The following is a 15019-nucleotide window of genomic DNA, read 5'->3' on the forward strand; positions in this document are numbered from 1 at the left end:
GCTTTCTTTTATGGATTGTCTATAAAAAGTGAGCCACTATGTTCAGTACTTTTTTAGAGAACATCACCTGATTTAATTCTCACAGCCACTCCCTGATTGCTGGTGAATGGGGAAGGGGGATAATTCCAAAGAATAAATGGAAGAGAGCTTCTGGGAAGGATGTTAATAGAGCGAGGCTTTGACCCACTGAAAGTGTTTGCTCTGGAGAATGTGCTTTCATCAGTGTGACTGGTAGTCACATACAACAACCACTGCTGAGAACTTCACAGATGAGTTGGGCAAAATACCCATGTTCTTGGGTCTTGCTCTAGCTAGTTAACTCATGCTGAGGTTTAGCGTGTCATGGACTTCTCTACATTCCTGTGCATGGTACTGTTCCCCTCCACCCCCCGCCCCCAGAGGAGTTATTAGCCAAGTGTCAATAGATGTGAAGGGGGTTCTGGAGGAAGTGAGAGCTGCGTGGTTGCTAGCTGCACAGGAAACCAGCTGGAGGAGTGTGGCCCGTGTGAATGGGACTCACAGTTATCTGTCAGTTTCTCTGGGGTTTTAAACTTCAGCAGCACCAGAATGACCTGCAGGGCTTGTTGAAGCAGATTGCGCGCCCCACCCCAGAGTTTCTGATTTAATGGATCTGTGGTGGGATCTGAGATTCTGCATTTCGAATGAGTTCTCAGGTGATACTGATGCTGCTGCTCCAGGGACCCCTTTGAAAACCCAAGCATTGCTGCAGCAGGCAAAAGACTCAGTCTCAAGCAGCCCTGAGCCCACTCTGATTTGGGGAGGAACCAGAAATTCTGGTTCACGCTAGGTTATCATAAGCCCCATATTTTAAATAGCATTTCCACATTTGTAAATTACTTTAATATACTTTGCTTCCCACAACAAAACAACCCTGTGACGTAGCAGGACAGGTATTACCTTGTGGTAAATCCGACTGAGCACCTCCGGTAAGGTGAGTGACTTACCCAAAGGGCAAATGGCAGAGCGGACCTTTGCATCTAGATTTCAGATTTCCTTAGCGTAGCTTTAGTGTTCCTTTTGTGTTGCTAGTGAAAGCTTAGCGATCATCTTCTCCCATAACAAAGTTTGTTTTAATCACCCCCCAAGACAAAAACAGCTTCTCATTTGAGAACACTTTTAGATTTACAGAAAAGCTGTGAAGATAGTACAGAGGGTTCCCATATGCCCCACACTCAGTTCCCCTACTATTACTGTCTTACATTAGTAAGGTACATTGGTCCCAATTAATGAACCAATACTAATACATTCTGATTTGTTAACTGAAGTCTAAACTTTATCCACGTTTTCTTAGTTTTTACCTAATGTCCCTCTTCTATTCCAGGATCCTATCCAGCGTTCCACATTGTGTTTAGTCATCATGTCTCGTTCAACTCCTCTTGGCAGTCACAGTTTCTTAGACTATCCTTGTTTTTGTTGACCTTGACAGTTTCAAGGCATACTGGTCAAGCATTTGTAGAATGTCCCTCGGTTGGGATTTGTCTGATGTTTTTCTCATGATTAGACTAGGGTTATGGGTTTTGGGGCGGAAGACCACAGAGGTAAACTGCCATTTACCACATGTTGAAAGTACATACTATCAATGTGTTTTATCACTGTTCATGTTGACCTTGATCCTTTGGCTGAGGTAGTGTTTGTTTACTGCAAAGTTACTCTTTCTACTGCCCACTGTGCAGCCCACACCTAAGCAGTGGGGAGTTATGTTCTACCTCCTACGTAGATTATTTGGCATTTTTCTGTATGGCAGGTCTGTCTATCCTCCCCCATTTATTGATGTATTTAGTTAATCAATATTTATATTGGTGTGGATTCACGGATTCTTATTTTATACTGTGGGTTGTAATCCAGTAGTACTTTATTTAGTATAGTGCTCAAATTTTTTCAGCTTTGGCCAGTAGGAGCCCTTTAATTTGGCTCCCGTGGCCCTTTGACATAAGCCTATCATTGTTGATTTTTTTGAGCATGTTCTTACTTTCTGGCACTACCGGATGCTCTAGATTCATCTTGTATAATTCCTGCTCAGCCCTAGAATCAAGTTTTTAATGTCGGTCTTGATCCACTAAATTGGTTTCACCATCCACCTAAGTCACCACCCACAGTGGAAAAACACAGATCCCTTTCCACCCGTCACTTGCACAGTAAGGAAATCAGCACCTTGAAAGGTGAAATGGCTTATCTGAGATCACATGTAGCTGGTAGCAAAGCCGGGGCCAGGACCAGATCCAGGTCCTCTGGACTTCTAGTCCTGTGCCTTTTCTACCATTCTGTGCTGGCACATTCTACATTCAGAACCTGGGTCAGCATACTTCCCCCTCACTCACATCCTTGGGTGAAGGCAATCTGATGTGAACTCACCTGGATGTGCTACTGTCTACTCAGGACAGAGATCAGCAAAAAGGGGCAAAGGGTACTGGCCAGATTCCTTGTGGAGATGGCCTCAGCAAGTCTGTTTGCCTATCAGAATGGTGTTTTGTTTTTGTTTTTTTCTCATATAATGGTAGCACTGGTTCCTCAGCAATCTTAAATCAAAATTCTAAGACTTCTCTTAACTTTTTTTTTTAAATATCTTTATTGGAGTATAATTGCTTTACAATGGTGTGTTAGTTTCTGCTTTATAACAAAGTGAATCAGTTATACATATACATATGTTCCCATATCTCTTCCCTCTTGTGTCTCCCTTCCTCCCACCCTCCCTATCCCACCCCTTTAGGTGGTCACAAAGCACCGAGCTGATCTCCCTGTGCTATGTGGCTGCTTCCCACTAGCTATCTATTTTACGTATGTACAGAATGGGGTTTTGTAATGGTGAAACCCACAGAATGTAACTGCTGCTATCAGCACTTTGTAACTGAGCTTTGACCACATGACTGGCCTCTGTTTTGTGGGAAAGTGGGGGCCGAGGGAGGCTTGTAGAATCCACACACTCTTCATTTGGGTTCTCCTTTCCATGGGGGAGGCAGAAAGAAGTGAATTCAAGCAGCAAACCCCTCAAGTTTCACCTTGTCCTATGGACTCCTGGCGCCCACAAAGAGCTGAGCAGACAGGCCTTTGGTGTTCTAAAGGCCCAACCAACCCTGTATTAGGATCTGGGGTGAATAATCAATCACACCAAAAAAGCTTATTTTCCTTTGTGGGAAGAAATGGTTCTGTCATCAAAAGGTTCCTAACACGCAGGGAGTAATAAAGACAAACTTATTTCATATCAATTTCTCAGAGTGTCCCACTTCAAAAGATATTTTTTGATTTCTTAATAATTGACGGTGGGTACTCTGGCTGAAGAATTATTCCTGTAAAGCAGCGGTCCCCAACCTTTTCGGCACCAGGGACCGGTTTCATGGAAGACAGTTTTTCCACGGACGGGGATGGAGTGGGGGGATGGTTCAGGCGGTCATGCGAGCGATGGGGAGTGGTAGGGAGCCGCCGATGAAGCTTCGCTCACTTGCCTGCTGCTCACCTCCTGCTGTGCAGCCTGGGGGTGAGGGAGTTGGGGACCCTTGCTGTAAAGGGATTTAAGGGAATAAGGCAGTAATCATGGATTAGAGAATTTGTTTGCAAGCAACAAAAACCCATCCAGTTTAGGGACAATTTAAAAGAAAGTTTATTGGCTTATGTTGCTAAAAAGTCCAAGAGGAATGCTAGCTTCAGGAATGGCTGGATCTAGGGGCTCAAATCATATCATCAGGGCCCTGTTTCTTGCCATTTCCTAGTCTCTTTTCATCTGGCTTCATTCTCAAGCCAACTTTCTCCATGTGAGAACCTCTTAAGAGCAGAGGGCTTATTTCCTACACTAAATAACTCCATTCTGCCGATGCTTGTTGCTTTTGATTGTCCCTGCCTTTGGTCATGCCCCTAACCCTGAACCAGTTACTGGTACCAGAGTTATCAGGACTGTCACTGGCCGGGTGTCGGTCAGGTGTTCCCTGCGGAACCAGGGGAAGGGATGTTTCCTCTGAAGAATGAGGTGCTGGTACCAGAAGGATGAGTTGGATGGACAAACAAAAATAATGGTTGTCTGTCTTTCGCAGTGTTGTGAACACTCAGGGTAAATGCTTGATGGATGAATAAATACTCATCTCTGATGCTATCCATAGGTTTGTTTACTTATCCCCGTCCCAAGCTACTCATTTATTTCTTGGACTTGTGAGTTCTTCTAGAGAGACCTTCTAGTCATTCCTTGATTAGTGTACTCACTTGAATTGCCAGCCCTTGTTAGGCCCTCAGCAAATGCTCTTCTTGCTGATTTCAAGTCTAATTTCTGGTCATGGCTAGCTGATGGTGATCCTCTCTTTGAACCTGTTTAACCAGGTCAGTTGCGGAGCACAGGCTCTGGACGCACAGGCTCAGCGGCCATGGCTCACGGGCCCAGCCGCTCCGCGGCATGTGGGATCTTCCCGGACCGGGGCACGAACCCGCGTCCCCTGCATCGGCAGGCGGACTCTCAACCACTGCGCCACCAGGGAAGCCCAGGAGGCAACTTCTGATCTTTCTTTTTCCCTTGATGCCATTCCTAGCTCGGATCGTTAGTGGTTAATTCTAATCCTACCTTCTATAAGGGGAGAGAATTTTTTTAATCACTACATGAGCCAATAATGATTAGTTCCAGATTAAAAAAATTTATTTGAAGGTTTGATTATTCAAATCTCTGGCTTGTTTTCCTTCTTGCTACTTGCCTTCTGCAAATTTCACTGCTTATTAGCATCTTTACCTGAAGGTGGACAATGTAAGATCAAGAGCTGTAATTAAAACCTTGACAGCATCCCACCTTTTTTTGTTGTTTCTTTTTGTAGGGGCTGCCTACTTGGCACAGTTCTGTGCAAAACCAGTTTTGTACCATGACTAACGTGAAATGCTATAGATTATCTGTGAATTTCAGTTAATTATCTTTTTGGTATATCCTTTTACAACAGGAAGTTGAAAGTTGGCTGCAAAGTCACCTCTCTCTGGTGGTTGCCTAGACTTCTGATCTTTTCCCTTTGCTGCCTTCTTGAGTCCAATCGAGATCAAGTTAAAAATGAATTAATGCTAGGTTCAGAAAAGAATAAGTGTTTGGGTCTGGTCATCAGTCCTGGAGTGCCTGTTATTTCTATATTGCCCTGCCAATAGAAGAGCTTTTTAAACATCTGTCTCCATTGACACTGACAATTGCATTTACTATACATTGATTTTATTTTGTCCATCTCTGTGTTTATTCGAAGCACTGCTCGACTAGTTCAGTGCCATCAATTTTTCTTTTCCTTTTTTAAATCTCCAAAGTACCTGTATCTGGGCTATGGTCAAGATTCACAAAAACCATTTTGATTAGGTTTCTCATTCATTTATATACTACATAAGCAGGGCATGCCTTTGTGTTATGGGAGTATTTTTAGAAGACTAATGAGGTGGAAGAATTTGTGTTTCATTTCCCTTGGTTTCCCTCTTTTCAGACACCTGCCTTTGCCATTAATTACTACTCCCATGGTGCTCTCTTTCTGTCTCTTGTGCAGTGTTTTAACCTAATACTGGAAGGGAAGCTGGGTGCTGAGGCACATATCTGTATTGGAATAAGTAGTTGTTGTTTTTCTTCCTTAGTAGCTCAACAGAAGGCTTATTTAAGAGTAATTGATATTTTGGTACCATTTTAAGGTGGTTTTGTTTCTTTTCATCTTTTTCTGCAATCTTTGCTTATTCCCTAGAGCTGATCTCTGGTCACCTCATTTTTTTCCTTAATCAAACCATCCTGAATACCATTGGTGGCTCCTGCATTGTTTTAGAAATAGAAAACTGCTTTCTTTGGATCTCTTTTTGATAGGCTCTTGGGTCAAACCAGTGCAAGTCAGTTGGGTTTGCAAAAATGGCTAATAATCACCATGACATTTAAAAAACATTTATTCATGAAAGGTATTTTTAAAGGAATATATTCCCTTTTGGAGCTTTAGCCTATTTTCTTTTAGGTAAACTTTTTATTGAAATGTAACATTCATGCAGAAAAGTATACAAAGCACAGTTGTATCATTTAATGAGTTTTCACAAGATGAACACATCTGTGTAACCAACCTGAGAATATTACCAGCTCCTTAGAAGCCTCCTCATGTGGTCCCCAGTCCCCATGCCTACTCCATAGGAGTCTCCTGATTTTTAACAGCATCCGGTTACCTTTGCTAGTTTTTGTATTTATGTAAAAAGAAGTGTGTAGACCCTTAGGGTCTGTGAGATTCTCTCACATTTTGGTGTGAAGTTGTATAGTTTGTTCATTCCCATTGCTGTTAGAATTCCACTGTATGGGTACCATACTTCATCTATTCTACTATTGATAAACATTTAGGTTTTTCCCATTGTATGCTGTTATAATTAATGCCACTGCCAACATTCTTGTTCATAGCTTTGTGTGAACAATGTATTTTTTTTTAATCAAATATACACCTAGGAGTAGAATTTCTGGGTCACAGGGTTGGCATATGTGTGGCTTTAGTTGGTTCTCCCAAACAGTTTTCCAAAATGCTTATACCATTTTCCTCCAACAGTTTATGAGAATTCTGGTTGCTCTACATCTACACCTGACATTTTCTGTCTTTTCCACTTTAGTCATTCTGTTGGATGTCTAATGGTATCTTGTGATTTTTTTTTTTTTTTTACGATACGCGGGCCTCTCACTGTTGGGGCCCCTCCCGTCGCGGAGCACAGGCTCCGGTCCTGCAGGCTCAGCGGCCATGGCTCACGGGCCCAGCCGCTCCGCGGCATGTGGGATCTTCCCGGACCGGGGCACGAACCCGTGTCCCCTGCATCGGCAGACGGACTCTCAACCACTGCGCCACCAGGGAAGCCCTCTTGTGATTTTTAAACTGCATTTCCTTGATTAGTAAAAAAGTCAACCACCTTTTCATGGGTTTACTAGACCTTAGTACATTGCTTTAAAAAATGCTTTGATCTTAGTTATGTTCTTTAGTCATTTAACTCACAACCAGGATTTCAGTGTTAAAACAAACGTTGAACAAAAAACTTAGAAGAAGGATTTATCAGCATTAAGTTGTAATATGAACTTCTAGGCCAAAGAGCAAGTCTCCAGAGCTTCACTATATTTTATTATCCCCATCACTAGATTTACAGCATTTTGGAAGTTTAAGGACACATTTGCAATTATTAGAAAGTCACAGTTTTTTATTTCTAATTCAGTCTTCCATTCCACGTTAATTGAGTGACTGTGTTGGATATCATGAAGGGTGCTAAGATGGAGAATTTGTTTTCAGACTTTAAGAAGCTCATATATGTACATGGCAGAGTGAAATGATGCTATTCTGAAGCTTTAACAGTGTGCCTTGGACACCCTGAAAAAGGAGGGATTAAGTCCTATGAGAGCAATACAGGAACATTTCATAAACACTGAAACGCCTTTGAATTTGACTGTCAAACATTTTTGTGACTAGAGGTGGAAGGAATAGGCATTTTCCAAAATGTAGTCTATTTGGAGAATAGTAGGTATTTCAGGATGGCTGGGTCATAGGATGTGCAGAGGGGTGTAGAGGAAGAAAGTAAAAGGGAGTGAATTAAATTTTCTTGCTACTCAAGAGAGACTATCAAGCAAAAAAGGCCCAAAAACTCACTAGAAAAAGCAAATTAAAACACATGAAGATGCCATTTTTTGCTATCCTATTGGCTGAGATTTAACAACAATGTTTGACAAGAGATTATATGGACAATTTTGTGGAGAAATAGTTTCCATTTATGGCTGGAAGGAGAATAAATTGCTGTAAACCTCTATGAAGGACAATGTGGCAATCTTTTTCAAAATTGAAAATGTGTATACTTTTTGACCCAGCAGTTCTCTTTTAGAAATTTACCTTACAAATATGCTTATACATGAGCAAAGACTATTAACAGTAAAAGATTGGAAATAACCTAAATGTAGGACAGTTAAATATATCATGGTCCCTCCACTCAATGGCGTTTCAGGCAGCCAATGAAAAGAATGGAGGAGCTCCCTCTCTGTTGATATATGAATATGAAACAATCTCCAAGATACACTGTTAAAGCAGAAAAAAGAAGATGTAAAACAGTGAATAATATGATAGCATTTGTATAAAAATTGAGGGAAAATCCACATGCATCTGAAAAATAAATAAGATGTTGATTACATTCCTGAGAAGAGAATTAGGTGGTTGGCGGAAAGGAATGAAAGACTTTTTACTAAATACGCTTTTGCAACTTTGGAATTTTGAACCATGTGAATGTATTACCTAATCAAAGTAAATAAAATTGCTCCCCTCCAAAAAAAAAAAAAATTAGGAAATGAGATCATAGAGGACTTTGAATTGCCGTCTAACAGTTATATTTTTGTGTAGTCTGTTAGGGTTTATAAATTCTTTCAAGTGCTTTCCCTCCTTTAACCTTCGCGATAACCAACTGACAAAGCATTTCGTATTTCTGTTTTACAAATGAGAAAACGGAGACTCAGGTATTTAAGCAATTTGCACAAAATCTTTCAGTGGCTGATATTAGATTCGAGAACATCAAGTGTATTGTTTAAGAAATAACGTCATAAAAAAAAAAAAAAAAAAAAAGAAATAACGTCATTTACTAGAATTTTATTTAAAGGATAAAAGGCAAAATACTAGAGTACTTTTAGGATGAATGAATATGTACTGGTTAAAAGTCGTTGAAGCTTAGTGATTTGAGAAGTGTTTATTAGCAATTTTTATCTAGATCTTTACCTGCGTACTGTATTAGCACTGGGATAAGGCTCAGCTGTTCAATCTAGATTAGAGCTTGTTTTCAAACTCGATCACTGAGTGAAAAAGGTGAAATTCATTAAGAAAGAGGTGGTTGAAGGCTTGACAAGTTTTTGTGTAATGCAGACTGGATTTGTTTTGGAAGTGTAGAAAAGTAATCTTTTTTATTGATGGGAAGGATTGTGTCTCACAAACCTTAGGTGAATTTTTTCTTTTTGTGTCTGTTCTGCCAGGATCTTGGCAAAGACCACATGAGTGCATTATGTTGCTTCAGTAGCCTTTCCTTTCACAGTGTTAAATTCCTCTTTTAACAAAAGCAAAGGGCCTATTCAAGTATACAGACTGGAACTTTCTAGAATGGTTTGATTACCACTTAATCTTATCTGACCTTCACAGCACCAGGCAAGGCAGACAGAATATGACTTATTACATTTCTATTGACGAGCAGTTAGACCACTCTATTGAGTATTTAATATTGGCAGGGGGCTGGGGGCAAGGCGTCAATGAGGAAAGACACAAAATGTGAAAGTATGTGAACAGATAGGCCCAAGATCTCCCCGCTGCAGTCAGTGGAGCTGACCATGAAGTCGGGAACTAGAAATTCAGTAAAACAAAGAGAACCTATTTTAAAAAGGAATTTTACCACACCAGAGGAGATCCATGAGAAGAAAGTAATGGCTGAGGGGTGAAAGAGTTAAAAAAACAAAAAACAGTAGAGGAACAAAAGAATGTATCTTCATTGAAAACTGAAATTTGATTGTTAACATGATATTACATGAGGAGCTAAAAGACAGGTGGGGAAATCACAAATGTAGAAAAAGATCAGATTCACAAAGAAGAATGCAAAACAAAATCCAACAGTTTTAATTCTAATAATGAGACCAACTTTACAAACAGAAAAACCTTCTATGAGAAATGTGTGCACTGTGTGCACAAGACAGAGATAAAGGAAGATGCTCATTTGATGGTTAAGAGAAGACGTGAAAACGGCAATAGATATTCTAGTGCTTTACCATTCTGTTCTTCATAGCGACAAACACATGGAATGGGCAGGTGGGAAAGCTGGAGCGGGGAAAACTGATGAAGGATATTTTAAAAAATTAGCTATGTTCTAATCTGAGTGGCTAGATGCTTTAGTTGATAAAATAATCTACCCATTGGCATCTTGTGCGGAGGTAGAAATAGCTCAGAACAGAAAACGGGATGGTTAGTTGGGAGCCCAGTTGGTACCCTCCAGGCTGGGTCAGGGGTCTTCCTGGAACAGGCTTTGCAGTATTTCAGTCACACAGCAGTTTTAGTAAAGCCTTTCTATGACCGAGTGGGTTTCCGGATGATGGGAGTCAGCGCCGAGCTCACACTCAGGTGTGGGCTGTAGGCCCCTGGCACCCTGGGGGAGTCAGTCAGTATTTTCCATGGAGATTGATTCAAGGCCTGGTAGAAATGGACATTTTTTTTTTTCTTTTAAAGGATAGATTTTTTTTTTTACATCTTTATTGGAGTATAATTGCTTTCCAGTGGTGTGTTAGCTTCTGCTGTATAACAAAGTGAATCAGCTATACATATACATATATCCCCATATCTCTTCCCTCTTGCATCTCCCTCCCTCCCACAGAGCACCAAGCTGATCTCCCTGTGCTATGCGGCTGCTTCCCACTAGCTATCTATTTTACATTTGGTAGTTTATATATGTCCATGCCACTTTCTCACTTCGTCCCAGCCTACCCTTCTCCGTGTCCTCAAGGAAACGGACATTTTTATTCGTGGTCTGGGATACGAAGTGGGAATCCAGCTCTTAGAGTTTTCACATGGTGCATCCAGTTGGTAAGTTGGAGGTTGGGCAGCAGCCTGATCTCAAAGCTCCAAGTGCAGGCTTTTCTCTGCAGGGCCAAGAGCTAGTCTGAGCGAAGAAGATCTGTGAGGCCACAGTGATGCTGCTGCACGGCAATGGATGTGCTGAGGCAGCTTAATGATTGTGTGTTTTCAAAAACATTCATTCTGTAGATATTTATTGAACGCTCATGAATGTGCCAGGACCCTTGTTGAGTCCTGGGGATATGACAGTGAACAAAATCTTGCCTTTGAGGAGTTTGCGTTATAAACAAATTATATATATATGCCAGGTGATATTAAGTGCCATGGAGAACATGAAAGCAGGGCTAAGGGGTTAGAGAGTATTCAGGACAGGTTGCTATTTGATTTTATATAGGGTAGTCAAAGGCCTCTCTGATAAGACGGCATTTGAGCAGAGACCTGAAGAGACAGAGGGAGCACAGACTACATAAATGTCTGGGGAGAGAGTTGTCTAGGTAGAAGAAACAGGATGTGCAAAGGCCCTGGGGCAGAAGGGCACTTGAATATTTGAAGAATAACAAGGGGCCCAGTGTACCTTTCTGGAACGAAGTGGGGAGAAGTAGCAGAGGAGATAAAAGAAGTATGAAAAGAAATGTAGAATGTTGAATATGAGGAGGGGCCAGAGAAAGTAGACTTAGCAGGTAGAATGCACGTGAGAGATCATATATTAGAAAACAGTGGCAGAGTAATTAGATGGTTGACGCTTGAGTAATCACATAACCAGGAGCAGTTTATGGGAAGAAGTGCATACAGGTAGAGAAAAGAGACATCCCCTGGCATGTTCAGAGCAAGAGTCTAGTCCACGGAAAGAGTACTTGTCTGGAAGCATCTTTAAACTGAGGGATGGGCAGGAGACCCAGGGAGCGTATGTAGCACGGGAACATGACTGAAAACCATTTAGGTGTGTGCAGAAGGAAAAGAGGCTGGTAATGGAGACTGACCCTCCCTCCAGAGCGGTAGGAAGAGGACAAGAGTGAGGACGCCCCATGTACCCCAGAGGTCATCAGAGCTGTCCCGGAGGCCAGAGCTGTGAAGCCATTTGTGGAGTCAAAGGCTTGTCTGCGGCAGAGCTGAGACTCAAGAACAATGCTTGTGATTTTGGGTCAGCCCTTCTACTAGATCAAGAAATGTATGAGTGTGGAATGGGACGCGCTTCTGAGAAAACCAGGATGTAAAATCATTTTTGTACAGTTTGAACCCAATGACAAAAATAAATAGGTTAACTAGAAAACATTTGGGGATGAAATGCAACAAAAGTTTGTAATAGTTATCACTATAGGGTGAAATTCCAGGTGATATCAAGGGTGAAATTCCAGGTGATATCAATGGGTGTTTTTAATACTTTTCTGTATTTTCTAAAATTTCTAAATACAGTGAACATGTATTACATTTCTTAATCAGGGAAGAGAATGGGATTACCCTGCAGTCTAATGGGTTTTGTTTAGATGAGAATTTCCTTTATTGCAGACTTAGGTACTAGGAAATTATGGTACCCACACTCTGCCTTCCGTCCTGTTACAGTGAATCACTTGCCCCTGCCCCTGTCTGAGGCCATGCACCCACTCACAGGTCTCAACCTCTCTTTCTTTGCCTATGGATTTATCTCTTCTCTCCTATGTCATTAATTTCTTCACCTCCTGGATTATCTCCATCAACCTATAAATGTACAAAATATAGCCTGAGTTCAGTTCCTTTTCACCGACTCCTCTCTGGTGCAGGCCACCATCATCTCACCGTTAGTCCGCACAGGTTCCCTAACTAGCCTCTTTGCTTTTCTTCTCCGCCTCAACAGCCTGTCCTCCACGTAGCAGCCAGAGAGAGTCACTAGAATGGATGCCCTTTGCGGGCAGGAACTGCCTGTCTTGTCCACCACTGCATCTCCAGCGCCAACAAAATTCCTAGCACATCTCAGGTGCTCAGTAAATTTTCGTTGCCGGAATAAATGAGTCCCTGAATGACAGGCAGCACCCAGTCTCATTATGGAGAAGGTTTATTAGTGGGGAACTAACTGGTAACTTAATGTGCTATCAGCTTTAAGCAAATGTCTGAATGATCGTGTTGTAACAATGTATTAATTCAAAAATAATTTGTTTGGAGCCTCTTGTGTGCCAGATGCTGTTCAAGTACTGGGGTATGTAGAGCAGTGAAAACATAAAATCCCTGCTCTCTTGAAACTTCTAGTGACCAAGGGTCATCATATCATGGGTCTTAGAAGTCATGATTATGGAGGGCATGATTACATTTTCCTTAACAGCCCAATTGCTTTATCCTTCACTCTATTTCCATCCATCCCTTTAGTACCATTGGCAAGAACCCTTGGCCAGAGAAACCACTTATCAGACCCAGTGTGATATTTCTTACACTCTTTAAAAAAAAAAACCTGGCAAAGTGTCTTCCACCCTTATAATTTCTAGGTAATATAGTTTGGTCACCATATTCCTGCTAAAAAAAATTTCTAGGTTTGAAATTAAAAAGAGTTATCAATGCAGAATGATTTTGTGTTTGCTTAGGGTCCAAATTTTAATTCTTTTAATTATTTGGACAGAACCCAAGTTTATTTGTAGGACTTGCCTCTTTGTACCAACCCCTTGCTCCTGCCAACCCCCCCTCCCCCGCCCGGTTTTTTTTTTTCCCGATCTGTGTAAGAGAATTGTCCAGGCAGTACTGAAAAGTAATATGGTTGGAATGGTAAGAGTGCTGTTTGTCTACATACTTTCTTTGGGGCAGAAACGCCCCGGTTAAATGGGTCTCTAAGTGAATGTGTTTATATGAATTCAAATAGCATGAATGATTCTTGACATAGAGTAACTGTAATGACATTCATAATTATACAGAACTTTTAAAGCTATTTTGGTCTGATGTCTTACCTTGTGACTGAAAAATTTTGACATCCTTATGGAGAAAGGATTAAAAAGCAACAGTCTCGCCTCTTTCCCGGCTGGAACCATGGAAGGTGCTGAGGAGAAGAAAAAGAAGGTTCCTGCTGTGCCAGAAACCCTTAAGAAAAAGCGAAAGAATTTCGCAGAGCTTAGGATCAAGCGCCTGAGAAAGAAATTTGCCCAGAAGATGCTTCGAAAGGCAAGGAGGAAGCTCATCTATGAAAAAGCTAAGCACTATCACAAGGAGTACCGGCAGATGTACAGAACTGAGATTCGAATGGCTAGGATGGCAAGAAAAGCTGGCAACTTCTACGTACCCGCGGAACCCAAATTGGCATTTGTCATCAGGATCAGAGGTATCAATGGTGTGAGCCCAAAGGTTCGAAAGGTGTTGCAGCTTCTTCGCCTCCGTCAGATTTTCAATGGCACCTTTGTGAAGCTCAACAAGGCTTCAATTAACATGCTGAGAATTGTGGAACCATACATTGCATGGGGGTACCCAAACCTGAAGGCAGTAAATGAATTGATCTACAAGCGTGGTTATGGCAAAGTCAACAAGAAGAGAATTGCCCTGACAGATAACGTGTTGATTGCTCGATCTCTTGGCAAATATGGTATTATCTGCATGGAGGATCTGATTCATGAGATCTATACTGTTGGAAAACGTTTCAAAGAAGCAAACAACTTCCTGTGGCCCTTCAAATTGTCTTCTCCACGAGGTGGAATGAAGAAAAAGACTACCCATTTTGTAGAAGGTGGAGATGCTGGCAACAGGGAAGACCAGATCAACAGACTTATAAGAAGGATGAACTAAGGTATCTACCATGATTATTTTTGTAATCCGGTCAGTTAATAAACAGTGACTGCTCTCAAATTGAAAAAAAAAAAAAAAAAAAGTAACAGTCTCTCTTGGTGCAGAGAATAAATAATAACTTCATATCTAAAGATATCCTAATTTGCAAAATAAATTAATCCAAGTGTTTGACTAGAAAGGCTTTTCATAACTTAATAAAGCAGCTAGATGACTCCTGGGGTTTGGGACAATGTTTTGGCTTGAGAGACTGTGTATTTGGACATTATAGCTCCTTTGTTTGCTCACATGAAAGCTGTAATTCTTGCGGAAGGCAGAAGAGTAGAATACTATGAAAGAGGAAGAAAGGTTTTGGATGGGAAAAAGCTTTTCATTCAACATTTATTGAGCATCTCTGGTGGCAGGTCCTGAAATAGGGAGTGGATATAAATCTGCAGCTTCTGTTTAAAGTGAGCTTCCTTCCTTGGCTGTGAACTACTTAATCAGTAATACAATCTGACTGCTTTTTAATGTGCCTAATCCTTTTTCTATTAATCTTTTTGGTTTTCATACTGAGAATAATAACAACTGCCCAACTAATAAAGTCCCATTTAGGATGAAGATTGAAAATTTGGTCATAATTCAGCAGCCACGCAATACTTTAATAAGAGGTATTTAAAATCAAGTTCTGAGCAACCTTTCCTGCAGGGATAGGAAATTAGAAACTGCTCGTATAATCTTACTTGAAAGAAACCTCAGGGAAGAGTTGCTTGGTTTGG

General features: G+C 41.2%; 2 protein-coding genes across 6 annotated transcripts in view; both read left to right on the forward strand.

Annotated features, from left to right (window-relative positions):
• The window catches only part of OSBPL3 (oxysterol binding protein like 3), a 206580-nt gene that overhangs the window by 20638 nt on the left and 170923 nt on the right, over positions 1–15019 (forward strand). The gene's annotated exons all lie outside the window — the stretch shown is intronic.
• On the forward strand, positions 13502–14324 carry LOC113618324 (60S ribosomal protein L7). Its single transcript, XM_027102372.1, has one exon. It carries the CDS (start codon positions 13518–13520, stop codon positions 14262–14264), a length of 747 nt encoding a protein of 248 aa, XP_026958173.1. The 5' UTR covers positions 13502–13517; the 3' UTR covers positions 14265–14324.

This window comes from Aethalodelphis obliquidens, unplaced genomic scaffold (assembly GCF_003676395.1).
Source record: "Aethalodelphis obliquidens isolate GAN/ISIS:26980383/991018 unplaced genomic scaffold, ASM367639v1 scaffold5, whole genome shotgun sequence".
Taxonomy (NCBI): Eukaryota; Metazoa; Chordata; class Mammalia; order Artiodactyla; family Delphinidae; genus Aethalodelphis; species Aethalodelphis obliquidens.